At 43.7% G+C, this 26,420-nt stretch overlaps 1 protein-coding gene and 1 long non-coding RNA gene across 2 annotated transcripts; both read right to left on the bottom strand.

Annotated features, from left to right (window-relative positions):
• Window positions 1–10,901: 10,901 nt before the first annotated feature.
• LOC138119938 (uncharacterized) lies at window positions 10,902–16,490 on the bottom strand. Its single transcript, XR_011155681.1, has 3 exons — window positions 16,302–16,490; window positions 12,213–12,351; window positions 10,902–11,047 (listed from the first exon to the last, which is right to left on the bottom strand). It is a non-coding gene; the product is annotated as an uncharacterized lncRNA (long non-coding RNA).
• Window positions 16,491–23,479: 6,989 nt separating this feature from the next.
• NOG (noggin) lies at window positions 23,480–24,783 on the bottom strand. Its single transcript, XM_069032541.1, has one exon. It carries the CDS (start codon window positions 24,764–24,766, stop codon window positions 24,095–24,097), a length of 672 nt encoding a protein of 223 aa, XP_068888642.1. The 5' UTR covers window positions 24,767–24,783; the 3' UTR covers window positions 23,480–24,094.
• Window positions 24,784–26,420: the final 1,637 nt, after the last annotated feature.

Raw genomic sequence — 26,420 nt, forward strand, 5'->3', positions numbered from 1 at the left:
ATCAGATGAGTTGTGTGAGGCTTGGCTAATTCTGGTCAAGCAGCACAGGCATTATTTACACACTGCAGTTAATTACTCTTCATATAACTGTAGCATCATTTCATTCTGTCCAGAGCCCTTCTTGCCTCCTGATGGTAATTCATATCTATTACAACATTACAAAGTGTTTGAAGAAATTATTTAGCAGACTCAGAATTATAATGGTTTTTTTAGAAAACAAACTCTTATGACAGTTTGTAAATATTTATTGGCCTCTATTTGCCTTCTTGTCCTAAGAAAAGTGTCCAAACTGCATAACCACAGTAGTGAGAGAGATATTTTTAAGTATAAAACTTGACAATTATTATTCTAATGTCTTCATGCAAATCCCAAAGCCAAGTCTTTATAAATGCTAAGTATTAAGTGGGCTGGGAACACTGTTAATGGAATGTGGTGAAGACAGGGCCTATTCTATAAAAATGTAACAGGCATGTAAAGAGAATATGATAAAGACTGTCAGAGTTAAAGTGTATTTGAAAGAAATGTTTAAAGCATTGGACTAAACTCTTGCTACTGGAAATGTACATTTAACTAACAGTGCTACTTGAGATTGTATCAGCTGAGGGATGATGTCTAAAAATAGGAGAAGAAAGACTGGAACAGCTGTCACAGGGAATTCTGCTTTCTAGAAGTGCTCTATTGTGACAATCATTGTAAAGGTAAGATTCCTTTCCGGAGGAATAAAAGGGCTTCTGTGAGACAGCAAGTATCAAAGAAGAAGTGATGCTCAAGACTATGTTCTCAAAAATCCTGCTGAGTAAAGCTCAGACCTGTACCTTTCAGAGCTGGTATAACTTCACATTTTCAGTATCAACAAGATTTGTGAAGAGTTGTGAAAGAATTGTATTATAGCCATGAAAATCTATGTGCATTTTAGGACTGGGAAGGATTTTCTGGGAAACCCACTGGGCATTACAAGCTTTTGGAAATGGAGCTATTCCTACAGTTACTTCAGGTCATGTTGCCATAGATGCCTAGTACTTGCTTGAGTTCCTCGGAACGCACAAAAAATATGGGATTTGCAAGGAATAGTGGGTAAGGACTAACAGGGAATCTTGTTTATTAACTGCCTAAATCATGCCTTAATATAGACAGATTAGTGATATGCTGATTTCTAGTTTGTTAGGCCTTTATCTCAACCTTTGTCTTTCTTACCTCCCGTCTTACTGTTTCTGCTGGTTTTAGACCTTCACAGGAAAGAAATTACTTCAGCATGTGCTTGACTTCAAGAAGATGGCTCTCCTCTTAAAGACAGTAAGTATTTACATCCTTGAAATTATTCAGGTCCTGAAGTTTCAGCCCCTCTCCAAGGGACAGGAATGTTGTCTCCTCTGTGCTTCCATGGGAGTCAAGCACAAAGCTCCTAGTTGGGTTCTCCTGTTGTTACCAGTGTCAGCACCATGGATGTCAGTGGCAGAAACTACAGGACCATGCCAGCCACTGATACTCCAGAGGAAAATTCTTCCTTGGTGGCATGTGATGAAAAAGCCATGCCATGTACCCCAACTATCACACAACTGGCCAGCCCCACTCTCCAGGGTAAAAGTGGTCCAGACCAAGATGCTCTGGCAGAGCCATGAAGGGAAGTTTGCACAATGCCTACCCCACTATGTCTGACCTGAGCCACTATTATTAATCATTCGCTTTCATGAGCAGTAAATTCATCTGACACAGATCTGTGCCGTAAATCAAATCTCTCCTGATGGGAGAGAGTTTTTAAAGTCCTTCCCAGGAGTTAGTTCGAGAGACAAACGGAGACTTTCAGCCTTCACTGCTGCTGCTAGATAGCTGTTTATTAAGTCTTATCAGAGAAACAGTGTCACTAGCGTGACCCAGGCATAACACAGAGCAGAGAATGCAGGAGAAAGCCTAATTATCAAGATTTACACAGCCTTTTAAAGATAATTTAACCAATGGTTACTAAAAACGTATATTATTTTCACTTTCCTACCAATTATTCAGTAACATGGCCAGGAACTGCGGAATTTTTTGTCCGATCACCCCACATTACTTTTACTGCAGAATATGGAGTAGTAGTAGAAGAAGAAGAAGGTTTGGAGAACAACAACAATCCTCCATTTTGATGTTTTTTGCTCTTATCTCTTTACTACAAAGAGAAGCCCAAAACCTCTAAATTTTTCACCCTGTGACAATCTTACATAATAGTCTATCACCTAATTCACACCATTGTATTTTCTAGTTCTTGTCTGATTGTTGGCAATTTTTTCCAAGGTTGGAGGTCAAAACAGTGTTGTTCAAGGGGGTAAAAACCCTTCAAAACAGGCAGAGAAATATTCTCAGCACTCTGGGTTCCTACATTCATCCATAAAATTTAATTAGAAAGAAATCTGTAAATGCATTTTAAAAATACGGCATAAAATAGAAATGCCCATTAAAGGAGTGACATAAACACCCACTCAGTGCTTTACTGGGGAGCCACGGAGGAGGGTTTCTTTCTTGTTGTTGTTGTTCTGTAGTAAATTTTAAAATACAATAAAAAAATAAGCATCAAGAAGCATTGTCTTGAAGGGGTGCATTATACACCCTCTGAATGAGATCTCCTCAGCTCAGTACCCAAAATTGCGCATGCTGTTAGCAGATAAAACAATAGCACAACATAACTTTGTATCACTGGAGACCTCCCATATATTTGCCTAGAAGGGAATACTCTGCGTTGACTAAGCCTTTTTCAACTTCTGTGCTAAATGATAATTACATTTCTAGAAGAATTCAGCCCCAAATATTAAGCATTCCTGCCAGTCTTTCCAAAAGCAGAGGGAGCAGTTGTTAATCTATAAATACTGCTGCACTCAGCAGAGGTGAGCTCTGCAAAAGTCACTCTGCATTGATGCCAACCCTCTGCAGATCACTGCTGGCAGGAAGGGAATAATTTGGGATTGTGTCAGAGTGCTGTAACGGAGTGCTGCTGTGACAAGGATGAAGCATGTCAAGAGACCTTTTTGGCCAACTTGCTGCCCACCCCCAAATCACTGAACTTTGTATTGCTTGTTTGTACTGCTCAAGGCGTTTGCAAAATAAACTTTTTCATAGATGATTTATATGCAGAGATGCTAAAAACAAACTGACCTTTCTCACCCATCAAATAGACCAAGCTTGTTCTTGTATCTGATTGCCTACTTAAACCATTTGAGATTGCTCTTTGTACGCATAGATCTGCTTTTGTGTGTGTCCCCTTGCAGGAGTCCTGGGAGGGAAAGGAGTGAAGGGATGTTAGTCCATTTACCAGATGGAACTGCTGAGAAAAATCACTACTTATTTTTTCTGAAAAACAATGTTACATAAGCACTTCTGTAACTTTTTCTGTTTCATAAGTAACCTGGCAAGTTGAGTAATTCACATTCTGGGTATCATTCTAAAGAAATATTTCTAATAATCCTCTCTGTGTACAAAGCAGTATTGCCTCATCCTGCTTTGGCGTTTAATCTACAAGTTACTATTTTCAGAAAGGCTATTTCCCAATTCAAATAAAAACAACAATCTCACACTTATATAGTGCCTTTCATCCTAGAAGATTCCAAAGAGCTCTGCAGAATTACAACAAAACACACATGTTGGACACAGGGTGGCTTCATTCATCACGGAAATGCAGCCAGTCCAGGGGTGAAGTGTGTTTAGCAGCAGCAGTAGCCCGGAGCTACACTGTAGAGCAACTTCCAATAGGGAGCATGCAGAGCCTCATTCTCTTCTTCCCTATCTTATTGCAGTTACTGGGAATTCTGTGCTGTTATTTGTGATTTACGCATGACGTTAAGCATTCTAGGCTGTAGCTCAATAGGGAACGGAAGGAAAACTCAGCCACCTGCTCCCTTTGCCATCTCAAGAGCCAGGGATGTGACTGTGTTAAAAAACTGTAAGAGGCAGAAAAGGGGGAGAACAGCAGTGACTCAGCAGGCTTCCAAAAAAAAAGGATGGAATGTAGGTATCAGTGCCATGAAAGTCCCATACAAAATAAAATTTCACCCAGCCTGCATCCTCTTTTCCAAACATTTGAAGGCCAGAACTGGGAAAGGTCTACTGAGCCCAGAGCCAATACAACAACTGTACAGCTGCATCTTCAGCTGGATCAGGAATCTCTGGGATAGTCCTTGAAAGCTCCTTGTTATGGGAGCAGCGTGGGAGTGTTTGTGAGGCAGCCACCCTTGATGGTCACCACAGGTTTAGTGCAGCCTGCTGAGACTTCCCCTCAGCACCTGCAGAGCCAGCTGGAGCACCAGGAATCCCTGCTCTGGAACAGCCTTTTGTAACGTGAGGTGAAGGTCCATTTTCTCTCCTGCCCTGCACTCACGCACGCATACACACACACACACACACACACACACACACACACACACACACACACACACACATTTACCAACTTGATATGAAGTATTTTGTGAAGTTTTTTTTCCCAGGCTGTTTTTCTGCTGCCTCCAAGTGTCACAGCATAATTCAGTCAGGCTGTACCAGGATCCAGAGCTGGCCATATTATAATCTCATTTAAAGATACGAAGCGATAATTAGTGAACTCTGAATAACCATTCTGTATTATGATGTCTAATACTTGTCTTGGCTAATGCAAATACAGGGGAAAGGGTATAATCTTATTTATATGTATCAATGTACTGAATATATGTCTTTACAAAACCCCTGCAGTACTTTTGCCTGCACAATTTAATCTGTGGCACCGAAGTTGCACATTAACTCCTTACACTAAGTTGTGCCTTGATTTAAAAAAAAAAAAAACCCGAAGGGAAGGGAAGCAAAGCACCAACCTTGTTAACCCTCTTACCAGGCTAATACTTCATTGAAAATCCCCTTGGTTGTAATGGATTTTTCTTTTTATACATACTTTATACAGCACTGTATTAAAGTGGCTTTTTATAAACACAACACATGAGGTTAATAGCTGTAGCCTGGGTTAGGGGTTTTTTGTACCCTAAATCTCTACCAAGACTGTTATATAAATGCTACTATTCTAAAAATAACCCCCCAAATAATCAGGGAAATGTTACATTATTACTCCCCATATCAGGCTACTAATGATGGCAAATCAGGGCAGGCTATTCATGGGTGAAATAAAACTGTTTACAAAAAGAATCTATCCTCACCTGCTCAGAACTACCTACCTGAGTACAGGAAATCTTTGAAGGGCATCCTAAAATACACGCTGGTTGCATCGACAGGTCTTAAAGGTTATACATTTACAAAAATGGACTGACTAAACGGAGTATCTGCTATTTTACAATAATGCCTGCACTATACTGTCTCCAAGAAAGGAAGCAAAGAGAGATTGGTATGTTTCTTGCAGATTTTTAGTCCAGAAGATTTTAAAAAACCTCATCTACCTTAAATCACAGTCCAAATGACTGAAAAGGCATTAGCAGTGTTTGTAGAAGCCTCCAGGATATTTTACTGTTTCTGATGTAGAACTCCTGGTGTATCCTTCAAAAGAAGCTGCTTACCCTCCCCCGCCCCATTTTATGGAAATTTGCTTGGGCACTGTTTTGTCAGGTACTTAGAGTAATTGTGATGGGAAAAAAGGTGTAATTTAGAGCTATAAAATCAAACATCATAAACTAGTGCACCTTGATCTGCATTTCATCACTTAAAATGAGTGTGTTTGCCCCAGGCCTTGACCTTCAGGAAGTGCAAAGGAGCAGCCAGAGGCTCCTTTTCTCTCCTCCTGTGTGATCACCGTTGATCCAGAGGATCCTTCCCATGGTGGAACAGCTGCTCTGGGCCAGGATGCTTTGCTGTCCTCTGACCTGGCACTGCTTTGCAATGCAGGGACTGACAGCAGGGTCTGTGCAACTCCTGTTTTTACTGTGAAAATATTGCACTGCATTGCATCCTACAGGGCAAAGCCAAAGGGTTTCTATGCTCTTGGTACAGCTTTTCTGAGGTGTGTACCCAGACCAGGATTTACCCAGAAAATTTACAGCTCACTGTGCTGGTTCTGTTTGGGTCACACATTAGATTTTACTGGCTTTCAGCAAAGTTTTGCATGAATACATAGGAACACATATTGTAACATGTACCCCAAACTTTTGGGTATAAATTGTGTCCTAGTTGCTTTTTAATAAATGAAGGATATGATTTCAATCCTTACATATGATGTAATCTTCAGCACTTCTGGACTGGCACCTCACTCAGAGTACTTGTAAATAAAGACTATTGCAGTACACAAATTTGTCTGAGTTTTGGAGAGTCTGAAGAGTTCTGGTTTGTCTTGTTGATATCTGTCACAAGCAGCTTCATAATCTCTCTTCAGCATGGTGAAGTGGATATTTTCACTTCAGAGTGCGATGTGGTTCAATGGGAAGAGCTTCTATTCTGGCCTTTCCTTGCTCTGTAACCTCTGACTAACAACAGGCTTTGGTATCTTAGTGAATCCTCTGCAAACGTCTAGAATTATGCCTGCTTTATTATAGTAACATGATCAGGAATTTCAAAACCTCCATTCAACTTCAGCCCAAGATTTTCAGAGCTTTTCCCTACTACTTGATTTTGCAACTTTACCACTCAACACGCCACGACTATTTAGAACACTGCATTCCACGGAAATAATTTAATTGTATCAGTTAGTGATCAATAGGCTCTGTGTTCAGTCCCACCAAAGACTCAAATTCCCATTTGACTGGGCACTTTATGAAAACACAGTACGAGGCCTGACCATTTCAGATGAAAGAAGAGTTGCCCAAGGAAGCTTGTGGCAGAGACGAAAATTTAACTGAGCTCTCCCCAAAGCCCAGGATCCTATTTCTGATGGCAAACCATGTCCCTTCCCGTCAGTGCCGCGTCTGATGGCACAGGCCCATCTGCAGTGGGATCTGAGTGTCAGCTCCTAACTGCTCTGGGAACTGATAGACCACAGCTGGTGATTTTCTCATTTTATGGGAAATAAGAAATATTTTCAGTGCTTGTGGATCTTTCCACAGGCTGAGATATTCTATCTAGACAGGTTTTATTCTAGTACAAAATACTCTAGGCATTTTCTTAATAATTTTAGCATTGCTCACTCATTTTTCTTTTTTCTCTCTTCAATTCCTCTCTGTCATGAGAATAAAAAAGAAAAATTCCATTTGAAATGGAACATTTTCCTTAATCCTATAAAGAAAGAGTATAACTGATTCAACTATAAAATTTATAGGCATGGAATCAGTGCTTATTATAGTCAAAACATGCCAGGTCACTTCTTTGTGGCTGGTTTAAAGCTGTTCCGTTAAGTGTAATGTTAAATGAAAGTGCTTTAGTCTAAACATGAAAAGGTTAGATTGTGTTACATCTGCACAGCTCTGTGTGCCTGTTAGGATCTGATTTCAGGGTTTCACGCAGAAGACCTTCCATTGTTTCCTTTGTACCTTCTCTCTGGGGTAAAACTAATTTTTGACAGTCACAGTAGTAGCTGCTATAACGTAGATATTAATTTAATCTGGAGCTGCATCAGTCCTTAAATAGTTAAGACTTTGCCTTTATGTTTTTGGGATCTGGAAAACACTGAGAAATTGAATATAAATGGGGCTTAATCACAGCATTGATGGTGAATCTTTTCAGTCTCTTAATTTTTCTGTTCTCAGACATCTACCTTCAGGGCTAATTGAAAAGATGCAAGTGCTATGCAGGCACAGTCACTCCTACAGCTCTACTCTTCTGGCTATTAAACATTTCTACACACTTTGCAATTAAGCTACTAAACTTTTCAGCAGATGTTTTTTCTAAGCAGTAAAGCGTTTCTAACTTTTCTGTTGGCGCAGAACGATGCCATCACAGAGATCTAATGCTGGAACGTTTAGGGAGTGTATTTATTAGGGCTGGATCCAGTCAAACTGACTGGAGAACCTCAGATTGAGCAGATTTCCCATTTTTTTACTACTTTGTGATTTCATCTTGGTGTGCCTGGTGTTGATGCACTATTTCTGAGACAAGACAGTGCTGAGGCTGTGATTGCTCGGGGTGGCTGTGCCCCAATGCAGCAGCATCTTTCAGATGCAATTCCTGGGCCAAAGTTTGCCTTTGGCTGAACAGGTGTAATTCCTGTTGAATCAAGCAGGAATTCCAGTTTTAAATAAAAACAGCTCTTGGCCCATTATCCACTTACACGCACTGTGCCCAGGGGCCAAGATACACAGCACTGACAAGTGATTGGGGGCTCCTCAAGAGCTTGAAGCTTTACTACACAGGGCTCAAACAAAGCAGTGTTTCAGACAGCAGGGAGCACATGCCAGTTTCATTTGTCTGAATTTCGTCACTCAGAATAAAGGCCTTTAAAACCACCAGTCACTTCCAAAAATCCAATACCCCCCCCCCCCCCCCCAAGTTATAAATTCTGACAGTGTAAAAGACTAAATAAATACATACAGCAGCTGCCAGGATCCTGGATGTCAGTTTTCAAGGCATATATTGCCCCAGACTAGCCTGTAAATAATTTTTATTTTTATTCATGACTTTAAAACCACATCACTAGTGGGCTGGACTTGTGGTTGTTCATTTGCATAGTATATGTTTTGACCTAAGCTGAATTAAATGCAGAGGGAGAAGAAATGAGGGTAAAATTTCATCAACAAAATAAAGCAGCTCATGTGAAATCAACACCTAGTGATGGAAAAATATGCAACTGAACTGAGCCCTTCGTTAGTTATTTAACCAAAACAAGGTCTCTGTAATGACAAGCACTCCCATCTTCAACTGCATCACAGACACTAACAGAAAAACTTGGCATCTCTCATTGTATGGGAATATGAGGCAGAACTGGTGAGGACTTTTTCCTGCCATCCCCTGGCCAACTGTACATTCCATCTGACTGAGAATTACTGATAATTTTTGGCACCTTTGTGGCTACAGAGAACTCTTCTGTACAGTATTTATTTGTCCAGGACTTCAGGAATTTATTTTTAACAGAACTTTTAAAAATGCTGTAAACACAAAATATGGTAATTGTATTAACAAAAGGATTCCTACACCACAAGTTTACTTTTTTCCCCCTAAGCACACTTTGGAGCCAAGCTCCTCAGCTGGTGTAAGTTGGTAGAGCTGCTGTCACTTTGGTGGACACCTTCCAAATTTAAAATAGTTGAGGATCTTTCCCAGTAAAGCAAAATGCTTATAAAAATCTGAATAAAAGGGAGTATTTAGACATATATTGTTTCCTTAGCAGTACTACCAGGAGCCTTCAGCAGCCACGTCTCTGCAGCTACAAACAGGACTTCATTTGCCAAGAGACACGGACCCCATCAGAGAGCACCAAAACACTAAGGAGAGAAAAGAAGTCAAGGATATTATTCCCATTTTACAGAAGTAGTGAGACAGAAAAGCATTAAGTGACTATTTTCTACCAAACTAGACATAACTGACTCCAGCAGAGCCCTGGGTCACCTCTATCAGGGCATGTGGACATACCCAAAGAGACTGTCAGAAACCTCTGACAAAGCTGAGAACTGGCCTTCTCTGTCTCCATCCAGAGCACAGCTTGCTATTCCCAAAATGTCCTGGAAAACCTCAGAACTAGATTAGAAACTATTACTTTCACCACAAAAAATTCAATGACAACTTTTTGGTATTCAGTGACAGAAAGCTGAAATGTTTTAGTTTTGAACAAAGTTCTTCTCCTCTGCTTTTGGGCACTAAAAGCCAAAGAATTTTTACAAGCAAACCTGATTTTTTCCTGGTTTTAAAAAAAAAAATTCTGCCCAATCAAAGCCTCACATTTTTTTCAGAATCTGAACTTGAACATTTTGAGATGCATTAGCCAAAGGAAAAAATAACCCAATTTTTTGACAAGACCGACTTTCCATTAAAAGTCACAGTACAAGGGGGAATTTTCTACATTTTCTTCCTCTTCTTCTTCCTTATCTTTCACAGACTCCTGAGCTGCTTTTGCTGTTATTATAATGCCTGTGTGAAAATTCTGACCATGCTTTAGAGCAAATAAGGCACTAAATAGGCTGAGAACTGTGCTCTGCCTCTCTGAATGCTCCACTGGAACCCAGGACACAAACTGCTAACTTAGGAATCTAACTCATGTACCTGGCACAACTAAAGCTGGGCAGTAGCTGGCTTTGGATTAAACCTTCTGTACTTGGTTTTCTGGCTAAGTCAGCATTACCCTGCCTTGAATTAAGAGTACCTGCACCGGCCCTGGCCAAAGCCGGGCACAGTAACTCACTGAGCTCCAGCTCATGCCTCAGGGCTGAGCAGCACTGAGGATAGCTCACAAGAAGCTGGGGAGCTCTGAAGGAGGGACAGCATTATTTGACAAAAAAAAAAGGGAAAGAGAAAATTTCTGCTTTGAAAGATTTAATTATTTTTAAATGTAAAATAAAAGATCCATAAAGCAACGCAAAGAAGTTAAAACGTTCCCTTTGAGGGAAATTTTCTCTTTTTAAAATTATCCCTTTTTCTAATAAACTAGTAATTTATGTAATCCATCTAAAACCACTAACACTCTTTCTTCTATTTTTAAGTAATACTGGAGAGCTTTCCCAAGGCTTCTTTTATTTTTATGAGAAGGATTAGAAATTGTGATGGTCCAGATCCTTCCACACTTCTATCTGCTGACAAGCACCACGCTCCTGCCATAACCCCAGTGAGAGCAGCTGGGGATGTGTCGTGTGGAATTTGCAGCACTCCACTGGCGGCAGTGGTGCAATGCCAGGCTGACAGATTCACTGCTCTGAATGCAACACCATCTGATCTGGAGCTTGTTGAACAAGTCATAAATCAAGTGACCTTTATGTTTCTAGACAAACATTTCAAGGAAAACAAGGATAAAGGGTCTCTATATGGAGCTACTTGTTCTATCTAGCCTCTTATCCAGCTTAGTATTTTTGTTGCTTCACAACGAGCATATTGTGACTTGCCTGGGCTGCACAGGAGGATGCTTTATCCTTTCAAAGTAACTCCAGGCTGTATCCCTGTTTTTCACCAAGAAGAGGACCATGGGAAGAAACTGCAGCTGAGCCACCATCTTTCCTTGGGCTCGCTCTGCTGGGGATGCTGCTCCAGCCCAGACCTAAAACATGCAGAAATAATATTTTACTCTTAAGTAAGTCATGGTGCTTTAGTTTTGGATCCAGTTTCATGCTAGACATGGCACAGTACCTCAGATGGCACTGCAGACACAGCCTGAGGGGATACACATTCCCCTCACCGCTCAAAGGAGCACGGGGTGAAGTCTACGCAAAGAAAATCCTGCCTGCTCTCTCATACCTCCCCTCTACCCGCTATTTCTCTCTCAAATAATTCAGATGCTTTAGCCTTTCCAGACAAAAACTGGAGCTTTAAATTAAAATGTCATCTGTTAGTAAAGAAACTAAGCTATGTTTTTCATTCCTGAGAAAGGACTCACTTATGCTTATAAGTTGCTAGTGATTAAGCAACTGGTATATTTTCGCACTCATTAAAAGAAACATGGTGTGTTCGCCTTTCTAAGAAAAGGCATCTTGTTTGTAATACTGTAATACATTGGGAACACCTTCTAATTGGCTTCTAGTGCCTCTTGCCAAAATTCAGACACAAGTTTGTTTATTTACACAAGGAAAAAAATAAAACATTGTATAATTAGTCGAGTAATGGACTCCTAAATTCAGAAACTCAGAGGTATGCAAAACTGACAAACTTTTTAAGATTCCATTTTGGTTTATGAAATATCTCAATAGGTAGCTCAGACTGCATCATGGCTATTGTAGCAATGTGCTGCTCAATGTGGTGTTTGTGTCGAGATGGAAAACTTTGACATGTTTGATTTTTATGCAAGTCAATTAACCTGTTTTTTAAAACTGTAACGGCATGCTTTGCAAATAAGATTACTTACTATAAATTATGAGAACATAGGGCTCCATTCAGACAAAAATGTTACACACCCCTTACACATGCATAAGTCTGCAGAATATAGTTCTGCACCCTGACAACTTATTCAGCTAGGGGTAGGAGCTTATTTTGGTCTATTCCATGGGGGCTTTCCTAAAAAGATATGAACAAAAGGGGATAGAGACTTAATTAGAATGTCTCTCTACACCCCGCCTTCCTTTGCACCACCCAGGCAATTCCAACAGGGCAAAACCTCTCCTTATGTGGTGAGGGAAGAATTCCTTTTTTCAGTTAAGTCAGCCCAGAGCAGAATTAGCAATGGTATGTCCCCCTAACCACAGTACAGACAGACATTTGGCCATTCCCACCTGTGAGTTCTGCTCTCAGCACTCACACTCAGGCACGCTCTACTGACTCCAGGCCTGTCCATCTGTTAACACAACGTTCATTGTGCTTGGCCGCAGCTCAGGTGGGACCCTCACTCCAGGACTTCAGGGTGAAGCTCTCCTGGAAAAAATGACACTGAACACTAGAAATGACACACAACCAGCACAAAGGAAGATGGCAGGGGCATTGCAGTCAGTACAAATCATTTTCCTTTCATACAACAGACATTTGGTCAAGACTTCTTGCTTCTAAAAGGCAGATCCTTCGATGGGTGCATGAGAAATGCAGGATGTCTGTTTGGCACTCAAAATGCAACCTAGAACTGCAGAGATGTATGTGGGGCTTGGACAGTGCCAATAGACACACAAATCCAGAGACAAGTATGAGTCAGAGAAAGAAAAACTGTGGAATTTTGTCCAGGTCCTTTCCACTTTTACACATGCAGAGAAACTTTACCTAAGCAAACCATCCCATTGATTACGTATGTGAGCAAGAATTGCTCGCACGAAGAAAGGTCACTGGATCTCATCCCTGCTTTATGCACATTGTGATATAAAGCCAATTCTTACTAAGTCCACTTGTTAGGTTAAGGCACAAGGGACCACAACAGAGCATTTTGTCTTCCTTGCCAGCTTCAGTCTATGTAATGAAGTCATTCTTATTTGACATTAGATTGTTGGTTCTGATCTGAAGTCTGCAGCAGAGATAGTCTGTATTGCAGATTACTCATTTCTTGAGATGTCTTTTACTTAGACAGAAAGGTTAAAACAGGGAGATGACTGAGAAGATGAAGGGACAAACTGCTTTCCTTGTCCCTTGGACAATCTCTTCCACAGACTATTTGCTACCAGAACTAACTTTCAGCTTGGAGCAGCAAACTCATACTTGTGGAAATAGTTACAGATGTGCAGAGAAACATGTGTACACTGGCACATTCATATAAGGCATTTCAGGCAAAAGACCCTCCAGAGTAAGATTCCCATCACTGTGTTCAGAATAAGGGAAGATGTCAGTGTGACCAGAACTCAGCCACACCATTTACCAGAAATGACCTGCCACGTGTGGAAAGACGCCTCCCATTCCTCAGGAGAACCAGTGTGGCTTCGTGTCCCCTAGCAGTCTCACAATGCCAGGTCAACTGTTGTTCCTGGCAAGACACTGCTGTGGAAAGCCTGCAACAGAATCAGGGAGTCATCACTACCAGTATGGGTTGCTATGGACACCACTGACAAAAAGCAAAATCATTTCAGAAGGAAATAAAAGACTCTTTTCCACCAATCGTGACAGACACTCCAATAGGTTAGGGATCCTGGTGGAATGCTAATCAACAGCACATAGAAAGACTTGGAAGTTATGCAACTTCTAATATTCCTAGTGAATAGGAGTGTGGAAGAGAATTCATGTAATACTGGCCCTGCACACAGAATGTACACCAACACTTAGTACTGAAACACTGGCACCACACATAAATGCTACAGATAAGTCAGACAATACTTCTGTCTTGCAAGTCTTTCCTCTCAAGATCTCAACTCCAAGCCATAGGCATATGAAGAGTCCATCTACACATTCCTACTGAGCCAGATATTTAAATGGAGATGGATTCCTTCCTGGCATAAAACCACCCAGCTCACCCCACATCAGCACAGTTACGCTGATTTACTGCAGCCATGGATCTGGCATCAGATTTGAGCTCTGAGACAATCTAATTTTTCTATTCCTCACAGCTCTGGTGAATAGTTTAAATATATGCTCTGAGCTCACCAAAAATAATACATTTTCAAAATTTTTGGTGAGCTGAAAGTAAGAAATGCTGGCTCAGAATCACACAAAATGCTCTGTTTAATCTTACAGAGTATAATTTTGATTGAAATGGGATTTCAGTTTATGCAGGCTAAAAAGGAATGGATTTTTGTGACAGAATTGAATGAGGACTTCTAAAATGAAAAAAAACACTACGTTAAAAAATCAACAGGTATTACCCTGAAAAGATCAGAACAAAATATTCTATTTAAAAAAAAATAGTTTATTGTTTTCAAAGCTCAAAGTGGCCACATTTTTCAGCTGATGGGAATCCATAAAAAGTTACACTGCCACTGAGTCACCATTTTTGCCCTGGAAAAACTGCTAAAATATTTTCCTCAGCTGTACCAGCAGATAAATTTACTGACCTTAGTAAGACAATTTGCACAGGTAGGGCCAGGAGCATTTACTATTTTAACAGAACCTAAACTATTCTGAGCAATTTACAGCAGGAACACTCATATGAATCCAAAATACTAAGAAGAGGGACAAGGGTTACAGAATAAACTACAGAATTGCTCAGTAAGGCTGGAAGGCATACTTTGAAATAAATAATGTATTTGACTCACACATTTCAAGTGGCATTGCAGAAATGATGCTCAAGAGCATCTGAGGAAGGAAGAGATTTGGGGATGATTTGTAATAGGGCTATTTAATACTCACAGTAGAGCTACTCATGATTCAGATCTATCATTCAGTGCTACAGCAATTTTTTAAATCATATTTTGTTTCCAGTTGAAATTAGAGGGGTTGGACCATGCTGTCTGTATGGTGGACTGTATTAATCTATATGCTCTCCCAGTTATGAACATTAAAGTCCATGTTTTGCTACATTTTTACAGAAAGCAAAAGAAAGTCCACAAAGCTAAACTTGCAAGACAAAATGTGCAATTTCATAGAACACCTACTATTTGGTAAAAAAATATTTTAATTGCAATATTAGGACATCCTTCAGGGAAAATAGAACAGGCAAAGAGAAACTTCAGTGGCAAGTAATTGCTGTACCAAAGATAGAAAGAATCTAGGCAATAAGAAATAGAAAAAGAGATCTCTGAAAATACTTCATATTTTTAAAAGCAGATGAAGATCTTTATTAGCATAAAATAACAGTATTGAAGTCAGTATGTTTATCCATGACATATGCAGGGGCTATGTAGAGCTGAAATGAAGGAGGGAGGGTACTCAACCCCTCCTTCAGCATGTGACAACATCACCCACACTGGTGGAAAGCAGGAGGAGGGAAAAAAGTGAAGAGAGGGTAATGCTGCCTTAGCTCTTCCTCCCACATCCTCCCTTTGCCCCCAGAAATCCACCCTGGCAGAAGGTATGGCTTAGAATCCAATTATTTTGCTTTAGGATTTCTCTTGTCTATGAGAAACTCTAAGACCCCTTCTTTTTCTCATTACTTTAGAGTGAGAAGATTTGGAAATGGGGTTTTCTGCAGCTCCTAGGAACGTTATTTACCTAAATGCCCAATTTTTAAAATTGTGCATCTATTAGCTCTTTTGAAAAAAAAACAAAAAGCCCCCCAAAAATTCACCATATCAGATAGAATCTTGTATGTAGCAGTAAAGCTACATCTGCTGTTCTTCACAGTGTGGTGTATTATCGTGGTCTCCTACTGAGAGCAGTGAATTTCTGCATCCAGAAACTCAAACCATAGGTTTTTCCCCCCATAGATGTCATCTTACTGAACAAGATGCCTAATCTCAGGCACCCAGGACTGCAAATGTTAACGTTAAAGTCTGTTGGCATCTCTCAGAAGCTTAGGAGCAAGAGGAACCTAGTCTGGCTGTCTGAAAAGTTTCATTCAGATTGCTTTCAACATTTTGCGGATGACTACAGTCTGAACATTTGACTACATGCCACTTCATTAGACTTCCTCATTTTTTTGTTCGTACCATAGATGGGAAATTAAAAGTGATCTCTGATATTTGATTTCCCATAAGATATGAGAGATTTTCAGGGCAGTGTCTGGAAAAAAATTAGGATAATAAGGTGTATAAATCTCTGCTTCATTTGAAACAACGCATAAAAGCCAACCCCACATTAATTTTTTTGCTGAAAGAACTTCAATAAGTTTTAAAGTAAGTGTTTCATTTACTGCCACATGCCACACATACATGGCAAACAGTTTATACAAACCACAACACTCAGCTGTTCCTGGTTAGGTAGAACAGCCCTCCCCTGCACACCCAAGCTGCTCCCAGTTCCCTCGGGACTCCGGTACAGGGTGCTGACGGTTTCAGCGGGTCCAAGAGAGAACTTACAGACACGTGGGTGAGCAGTCAGTCCTTCTGAGGATGTGCTCATGAAGCCTTGGTTGAGTTGTGCTTAAGGTTTTGCTGGCTCAGAGCAGAATGCTCTGCACTTTTGAAGACAGCTTAAGTGGTGGTCCAGCCTTAATGCCTTCTTCATGTAGTGCTCAGGGAGCTTTATTAGACTTCCCAGCTCACTAGAAACTCCACTGTGCACACACACAACGGTGCTGGCTTTGCGTGGCCAGGTTTGGGCGGGGGTGGGGCTACAGGGGTGCCTTCAGTGAGAAGAGCCCACGGAGCCAAATCCAGCCGGCTCCAAGGTGGACCAAGGCCGAGCCCATCAGCCGTGATGGGAGACCCTCTGGTATTTACAAATGGAAACAAAAAATCCAGCTACTTCAGCCAGAGAGAGGACTGAGAATATTGGAGAAAAACAACTCTGCAGACAACCAGGTCAGCGCAGAAGGAGAGGGAGGAGGTGCTTCAGGCACCACCAGGAGCAGAGATTCCCCTGCAGCCCCTGGTGAAGACCATGGTGAGGAAGGCTGTCCCTATGGGAAGCTCGTGCTGGAGCTGGCAGGACCTTCGGCCCCATGGAAAGAGGAGCCCAGCCTGGAGCAGGGAGGAGTGTGAGGAATTCTCTCCCTCAGGAGGAGGAACAGCAGAGATGACGTGTGATGAACTGACCCCAGCCCCCTTTTCTGACCCCCTGTGCTGCTGGTGGGGCGGAAGCAGAGAAAATCAGGAGAGCATTTAAGCCTGGAAAGAAGGGAAGGGTGGAGGGGAGGTGTTTTAAGAGTTGGTTTTACTTCGCAGTACCCTGATTTGATTGGTTATAAATAAATTTCCCCAAGCTCAGTCTGTTTTGCCTGTTATGGTAATTGGTGAGTGATTTCTCCCTGCCTTTATTTTGACCCAAGAACCTCTTGTTGTATTTTCTCCCCCCATCCAGCTGAGAAGTGATAGAACAGCTTTGGTGGGCAACTGCAGTCTGCCAGTGTCAACCCATCACAGACCCAGTAAAGTGCTGGGTGAAAAGGGGCTCTTAACACCCTCATGCAGCCAGGAGCAGATAAATGAGAGAGAAGAGAGATACCTGGGTATTTCTAAGGCCACCACTGAGATTTAATTTAGGAATTGGTTCTAACTGAGGCTTATTACAAGAGCTTCAAGTTTCAGGTCAATGACCTCATTTATTGTGGAAGTATTACCTACAAAACAAAATTTTATCCACTTATTCCAAAAGGACATTATGAATTTGGAAGTCCACTTGATTTTAAAAGATAGTATTTCAGCTCGTCTCACTGGGTTCTAAAATCTCCATACTAATTTATGCATGTTTACAATAATATCTATGCAATATTACTCAACATTCTGTTGCTGTGTGAAAGCAATGAAATGCCCTTGGAGGAACAAATCCACGCAAAAGGCAAAATAAACCTGGCTACATATGCCAGGTCTAAATGTCCAAAGCAAACTAGGAGAGGGAGTGAGGGAAAATTATTTTCTGTCCATTTTTCACTCCCAGACAATATTATGAAGTGCTTGGAATACCAGAAGGTTCATTTTAAAACAGAGGAGTGATGTTTACACTGGCCCTTATATAAATATGTATTAGTTTTATGTACGTATTTTTCCTAATACTTCAAGTTAAACTCAGCTTATTTATTGCTGAGAAAGGTGCTGGATTTTTTTATTGCACAGGTACAACACAGCAGCCTGGCAAGGATATTCTGAATTTGTTCAGAGAAATGTGTGCTCAGAGCTGTGTGATTGGGAATCCTATGGAAGGGGAACCTCTAACCTGAGCCCTGGAAACTTGCACTGCTGTAAATTAGGTATTTGCACTGGTAGGTGTAAGATTCACTTATTATGAAGTTATTTGCACCACCAAGTGCAGGAGGCACTTCAATTAATGCAGCAGTGTCTGGCCCTTCTGTTTGCTGCATCTTCCTCTGGACCATGGTTTTGCAGCCAAGCCAGGTAGTAAGTTGCCAGGTGTAGGCCAAAAATAAAGATATTACTATGCCAGAAGGAAAATACTATTAGGGTTGTGTCAATACAAGGGGTTATACTGGTTATTTTCTCCTATATTAGTCCCTCCCCTACAAAACAAAAAATACCCAACAACAATATTCTCTTCACAATCACAATCACAAACTGCTAAGCTACTAACCACAAACACAGATCAAACATCCTCATTCCTGTTTCATTCTGCACTTCGGATTGAGAATCCCCGCAAGCATGACAGTTCTGGTGGTGGCTTTGTGATCTGGATCCTGCTTGGTAGGATCTATGCAGAGACCAACAACTCATTCTACAGAGCCCACTATGCAGGCATCAGATGACTGTGGCTTTCAGTTACTACCTCTGGATCAGAGCCAGAAGCCTAGTGGTGAAAAGCTCTTTATACCATTACCAATCCCTCGAGCCACCCAGTCCTCCTCCATTGCATACAGGTTTTTAGTGTTGTGCCTTAAGATCTGTTCTGGTTCTGAGTAACGTTCTTTGTGATGGGAGCCTTGCCACTCCCCCTCTCATGAGGGAAAAAAAACAACAAGGAGGGAGTGTGAAACCTATTTTCAAACTCTGTTACGATTATCTGATGCAGTGACTACTCTGGGATTCTCCACAGGAGAGACCTGAGTGCTGGGCAATGTCTGTCTTGGGTGAAGAGCAGACTCCAGACTAGTCAGTGCCAGCATCTGTGTGCCTTCAGGTGGTGCTGCTGCCTTCAGCTGGGTGGTAGCTCTCAAGACAGGAGCACCCACAGAGCCAGAGGCCCCCACAGGGATGGCTCCAAAGCTTTCCAGGACATCCACAGGCTCAGGGACTCAGTGCACACACATGTTGGTCTGGCCTTGAGTGCTGACTCAGAACGATGCTCAGTGGCGGCATGAATATAGCCCTGGAGAGGGCAGAACTACAACCAGTGAGCTCCCAGAGCATGTTCTCAGCTGGTTTCCATCTAAGCCATCCACCAGAAGAGTCAGACGCTAAATTGTGGCATTTCTGCACTCCTGTCCCACAGTTCAGCAGGGAAAAGTGACTCCCTGTGATGTTACATCCATGCAGATTTCTCTGCAGTAGCTTTTCTCCCAGACTCTTCAAAAGCACATCACACAGAGCAGCTGCTTTCCCCACAGGGAACAAGCTGCAGGGGACTTAGCAGTAATACACTGGTACCCAGGCTTCACGAAGAGGGCTGTAAGCTGCTGATCCTGCAATAACACCTCCAAGGATTTAGAGTCTTTAATGTTGATTGCTGAATATTTCTGTTCCCGTCTGAACCATTCCAACAGTTGTTTCAAGTGAATGTATTCATTCCCTTCCTTTTAACCATTGGAGCTTCTTGCTTGGTCTGGGAGCAGGGAAGAGGGAATGAAAGGGTCTCTTCAAATTTCCTGGAGCTGCTCTCTCAAAAGAGAGCATTGACACAGATTCTGCAGCTCCCACGTGCAGCAGGGCTCCCACAGGACCTGCAGGCACAGAGAGACTGCAGGATCCTTGTGGGCACTCCAGGAAGAGTGTGGCTGTTCTCCTTCCTGCTGGATGAGAGTATCGTATCTATTCCTAGCATGGATCTACCAGGTGGCAACTTTCCCCTGCCAGCATACCTTTGGTTTGGCTCACCTTGAAAGCTATGATGTTGTATTATATGATGATGTCATTATATTTATTTCAACTTCCAATGAAGATTCCTGGCAAATCGCCGAGCTGGAATATCTTCTCTTTAATGTGTCCAAGATCCAGCCAATGTGGTGCAGATTACATTTATATAACACAGCACAGTGAGGTGAACTGCTGGGAATTTTTTTCAAGGTGTTGATGTTACTAAATTATTTCTCTATTAAAACTATGGAAGAAGAAAAACTTGTCCAGTATTTATCCAAATACTACCACTCTAATTTCTAGCTGTGGTTATTTTGGTAATGACTCCATCATGCCCTCATGCAATCTCAAGAACTCATCTTTGTGGTGGTATTTTGAAAATGATAAAAGGAATCAAATATATTTTTCAATTAAATACATATGTGACAACACAACATTTTAATGTGTAATGTTTCCTAGCTGGTTCATTTTCTTCACACTATCTGAACTAATTTTGAATGAATTTTGGCTTATTACAAACATTTGGACAAGTTACTCTAGTTTACTTTTTTGTGCTTTTATTGACTGTGTTCCTCTTAGCACTTTCAAATTAGCCTCCATCATCACAACTTTGGTTAAAAGCCACGTATTTTTCCTGATAATCAGAAGTATAAAGCATTTGAGAATAATACATAGAATACTGCTCTGCACTGACAAAAACAATGGCTTGGATGCTAAATGCAGTATCATTGAGGAACCTTCCTTTAACACCAGGCCTTAACTTCACTAGATTTTGAATAAACACGTGGTTTGAGAGAAAAAATTATTCTGATAAAGACTGACTACAGTGACAAAGAAGATGAAGTTCTGTGCTCCTCACAAGGAACTGCAGCACACAGGTTAGATGACTCAGCTGAGCCTATGGCAAACACAGAAATGAATTGAAATTCCCGTATTATGATGCTTTAAGACACTAAAATTGCAAAAGAAGAAACTGCAGAGTAACTAAAAGCAAACTTTAAACTTTTCCCTTATTTCTTCCCCACAGTGGTCTTTGTGCAGTCTTATGATGCCACTACAAAGATCAGCAAAGAAAAACTGGCTGTGTTATGAATTGATTTCTATTTAAAAGAGCTATAATTCAATTTTGCTATAAAAACATTATTACAAAATCTAATATTAAATAGATTTGCATAGAAACATTTATCAGAAAGATATTTGTTTGGCTTGAAACACTTCCACTACAAGCCAAACATTTCAACACTAGGGCAGGAGGACCAGAAAGTGGACCTGACCAGAAACAACAGTGAAAACTACTAGTTTGTTTTTGCTCTGCCAGCTGAAAACTTAGCTATTTATTTAAGAAAAAATCATGGGCCTTATGGATGGTGAAATTTGATTTTTTAAAACCCAAAATATTCTTGTAAATTTATTAACAGGGTGTTATTGGTTGAGAAAACATGTATGTGCACATGTCTCTCAGATGACAATAACCCTTGGATTAAAATTACGATGGATATGGTGATGGATATTGACTACATTAACAGCACACTTCTTTTATACTCACATAACCATCACCAAGACACACTCAGCTCTGCACACATAAAAATTTTTAAACCTTGAAGCCAGCAGTCAGAGGTGGTTTCCAGATGAAGTCTCTGTTTGCCCCATTGCTGGGATCACAGACAGATAAATCAATGAGTGAGCCCCCCTCGCTAAGTAGTGGGAATATTACTTTAGTAAAGTTTGCTAATGGGGCAAAGGACCTTGTATTGTAATCCAGTGACATTTTCAACCTTCGGAGAACTTTTGTTGACATTCCCGAGTCCCTGGCTGCCATCCCAGCATGAAATAGTTTCTGTTCACATAATTCTCGTGTTTACCAGTCATGAAAAACTCTTGCTTTTTTTTTTAAATAAACTTTTTTTTTTTTTTTTTTTGCAAGTGAAACTCTGTCTAAAAAAATATTGGCCCCAGGCATACAAGGTTTTGCATAAATTCATATGTGATGAATAGCTGATTTTAATGTTATTTGGGTATTTGTCAGAACCTAACAAATATACATGGTAATGGTGGTTCATAAACTTAAACATCTCAATATACTCTTTCTTCTGGAAATAAATTACGTTTGTTTGCCCTGCCTGGAGTCCTAAGGTAGCCGACATTAGGAATATTTTAAATGTGATCATCCATCCAGCATGTCTTTCAGGCGCCACGAAGATTAAATGAAAGAATCATAAGATGAAGGTCTTTAACTTTTAATCCTTTTACAATGAACCCTTAGATAGACATGGGGGCAGGGTGCCTTCTATGTGAGTAATAATGCCTCTGTTCCTCTTCACTAGGTTAATGAATACCCTAAATGTCCCAAGATCTGATTTTCTCCCCCCCTCCCAAAACTATTGAAAGTAGAGCAAAGAGACGGGCGGTAAAACGCACTGAGACACTGCGCGAGGGAATGAATATGCATTCGGAGATACCAAACTAAGCGTTAGAGAAAGCAGGGCTGGCTTGTCTCAATGAAAGACCCACGGGTTTAAAATGATTAGCATAGATTCCCTCCGAGTTTTGGAGGAGAAATTTAAAAAAAGAATTTTTGACTCCCGAGATAAATAAGGAGAAGGCTTCCTGCACTGTCAGGGACCCTTTGAAGAACACGTGGAGGGTTTGTTTTAGCAGTTGGTATCTACGAGATACGAACCGTCGGCTCTCCCGGCATGTAAAAGTCAAACGCGTCGCTAATTGGGCCGGGTCCCGACGGAGCCGCGGGACAGTTGCGTAGCCCCGCGGGCCGGGCCGGGCCGGGCCGGGCCGTTCCGCAGCGCCGCGGGGAGCAAGGAGAGGGGAGAGCGGGGAGCGGGGGGCGGGCGGGGACGGCCCCGGGGGGCGGGCTAGGAGCGGGCGGCGGCGGGGCTCGGGCACCTCGCGGCAGCACGGGCGGCACAGCCCGGTGCTCCCCCGGCTGCAGAGCTCGGCGTTCCCCGGCTGCAGGGCACGGTCCTCCCCGGGCTGCCTGGAGAAAGCAGGCTCGGGGGAGGGAGTTCAGTCTCCGAGCCCCACAGCCCAGGGCAGCCTGTCAGGGTGGCGATGGCCCGGGACGGGCGGGAGCCCAAAGAGTTAACCGGGCCGGGCCCGGCGGTGTGCGGGGCTGTCACAGGATCAGGCTAATAACGTGTCTGCGCTGAAACCCCTCAAAGCCCAGGGGTCAAGTTTCAGCAGTGTCCCACCACAATGGTAGGTGTGAAAGACACGTGTCCCGCTGTAAATGAAATGTCAAGCGGTTAAAAGAAAAATCCCCAAGCAGCTGCCACCGAGCTCACCGGGGCTGCGCGGTCGCGGTTCCGCGAGGAACAGCGCAGCGCGGAACGGAGGAAACCCCCGCCGGCCGCCCTCCATCCTGCGGGGCCGGAGCCCGCGGCACTCCGACGGTGTAGGTGCCGCAGAGCCCCTCTAACAGAGTCGTGAGCAGGTTCCCACCTCCCCCTGCCACCACGAAACGTCCTGCTGAGCGTGGAGAACGAGGAGGAGACAGAAGAAAGCCCCCCCGACGGCGGCCAAACCAAAAAGCAAACAGAATCCAAACGGCTCGTGTTTTAGTGGTTGACTTTAATTCTGCACTGCACTTTTTACTACAAGGATATAAAGAATAAATAGCAGATACTCTTCATTTACATAGGATTAAGTCATTCAAACTGTTCTCTCTATTTACAATAACATTGTGCTCTAGGCGTTTATTCATTTTTATTTTAAATCTAAAGTCCGTAAGGAAAAAAAAAAAAAACAAAACCTCACACACACGCTTTCCGAATAATGGAAAATAGCTTTAAACGTTTTCTTATCAAAAAGTTTGGTTTGTATTTTTTAAACCTTTTATTAAAAAAACCCCACCCAACAGAAAAACCTACTTCGCCAAAGCGAAGCAACTTCTCTCTGGAATATAAATACCAAAAAAAAAAGAAAAAAAAAAAAAAGATACATTAGCAACGATCAGGGTAATAGTCTTGAAAATACAGTAGACGCTGATTATTTCACGTATAATACTGACCTTTTAATAGTGTATTAAACCGGTGCCATATATACACACAATATACATTCTCCTACACGTTACAGTGCATTACAACGTTAACCAGAAAGCAAATGTCTTTTATTTCTGTTGCAGCAAAGGTCCACGTGAGTCCGCTGGAGAAGGGGCACGAAGGGAAGCGCCAGCCCTAGCAGGAGCATTTACACTCCGAAATGATGGGGTACTGGATGGGTATCCATGTGCACCTCTGCCCGCCCCGGCGCTGGCACCTCCACCTCAGGATCGTTAAATGCACGGACTTGGCAGGTTTGCAAACCATGCCTTCGGGGACTGAACAAGACCTTTTACTGTAGCAGCTGCCCACTTTGACATACCGGGGCCAAAAGCGGCTGCCGAGATCGTTCCACGTGTATAGAACCGGGCAGAAGGTCTGGGACCAAAGCCACATCTGCAGCTTCCTGCGCAGCTTCTTGCTTAGCCTATGCTTCTTGCCCGGCTGCAGCCCGTCGTAGAACTCCAGCCCTTTGATTTCGCTGGGCATCGCTCCCGAGGGTCTCTGCCTGAGCAGCAAGTCCAGCTCAGCTAGATCGTCCACTCCGAGCCGGTCCTCGGGCAAGGAAACAGCCATGAAGTTGGCGTCGAAGTGTCCGCCCATGAGGTTCCTTAGCAAGGTCTCGTTAAGATCCTTCTCTTTGGGGTCAAAGATAGGGTCCGGGTGCTCGATTAGATCCACCAAGGGCAAGTTGTCGCTGGGAGCCGGTCGGATGTGCAGATAGTGCTGGCAGGCGCCCTGCTCTAGCCGGAGACCCAGCAGAACCACCAAGGCGTATATAGTCACAAGGCACTGGGAATGATCCATCCTTGGGAGACCGGTGGGGGGGGGGGGGGGAAGGGGGGCTGGATTCACCAAACAGCAGGGGAAGAAGGTGCAAGCAAATACATCAGAAAACTTGTACGGGGATATCCAAAATAGCTCGTCTTTCAGGGGGATCACCTCCACTCGCCGCACCACCAGCAAAGACAGCCCCCTGATAAGCCCGGAGAACAAGCCCCCTGCAAACACGCTGTCTTGCAGGCTTCTCTATAAAATTTCTTCTGGTGGAGCCGCTCCAAAATTCTGCTGCTGCTGCTGCTTTTTCTCGCCCTTCCCGGGAACGGGAGATGCCTCTTTTTGTTGCGAGTTCTGCTTGCTGCTGCCGCTCCTCGTTGTCTGCCCGTGCGTGTGGAAGAAGTTGCTGCCGATTCTTCCTCCCCGCTTCTCTCCGCCGTTTGCAAAGCAGTCTCCTCAGCAGCAACAGCAGCCACGCACGTTGGCACCAGTTTGTCTGCTTTGCAAGGACCCAAAGCCTTTAAATTTCCTGCACTTTCAGCTTCATCTCCATGGAAACCACAGACTCTCTCCTAACCCACCCCACCCCCCTTAAAAAAACCCCACACACACAACACAACCCCCACTCCCACAAAAGTCCAGGAGAGCGCGGCTTCCCCCTTCCCACCGGCAGGCACCCTCTGCTGGGGAAGGCTGAGGCGGGAGCCGCCGCCTCCCCCCGCCCTCCGCACGCCGCCGCTCACGCGAGCCGCCGCGCCCCGGGAGATGCTGCCCTGCCCGGGGCAGCCGTCGACAGCTTCGCCCGGTCGGGCGCCCGTTCCTCGGGCCGCTGCCGCCGGCTCCGGGCTCGGCCTCGCCCCGCCGCTCTCCCCGGGGGCGCGGAGCGCGGCCTCTCCCGCCCGCCCGGCGTAGGAGCGTGGCCCGGCCGCCTGCGGAGGGTGGCGGCTTTCCCGGCGCTCCGCGGGCTGCCCGCGCCGTCCCGCCCCGGCCTGCGCTGCGCGGCCGCCGGGGGCCGCCTGCCCAGGCGCGCACATGGGCGCGGCGCGCGTTGCCCGCCCGCGGGGCCGCTGCGGACGCTTTGCCCGCGGCCCCGGCGCCGCCGGGCGCCTTCCCGGGCGGAGCGAGCCCTCTGCTGGTGGCGCCGCGCCGGGGACTGCCCGCGGGCGGGCGGGGGGCACTGGGACAGCGCGGAGCGGCGGGATGCCCTCGGCGCCGGAGAAACTCGGGAAGAGCCTCCCGCGCCGCACGGGTGAGCGCGGGCAGCGGCAGAGGCGGGCAGAGCCCTGGGCTGCTACGGATGGAAGGAGGTGGCTCCCGCGGACTCCGCGCGCACCTCGGGGCCTGCGGCCGGGTGGGACCCCGCGTACGGACCTGCGGTCCCCCGAGAGGAGCCCGGGAGCTCGGCTCTCATGGCGGGTGCTCCGGGAGACTGCCCGGCCCCGCTGCCCTCCGGAGTACTTGCTTGGCGATTTTCTATGGAGTTCGCTAAGACTTCTCAGTCAGAAACGCAATTTCCAGTTACACCCTTAATCCATACAGGAAAGATGGAAAGTGCCTCAATGGCAAATACATAAAACAATTTGATACTAAATGCCACTTCCATGGCAGAATTGCTGTCTCGCAAAGAGCACTTACATGGTGTGGCAGGCAGCACGGCTGTAAGGGTCTATTATCGTTTGAATAA

This window comes from Aphelocoma coerulescens, chromosome 18 (genome assembly GCF_041296385.1).
Source record: "Aphelocoma coerulescens isolate FSJ_1873_10779 chromosome 18, UR_Acoe_1.0, whole genome shotgun sequence".
Lineage (NCBI taxonomy): Eukaryota > Metazoa > Chordata > Aves > Passeriformes > Corvidae > Aphelocoma > Aphelocoma coerulescens.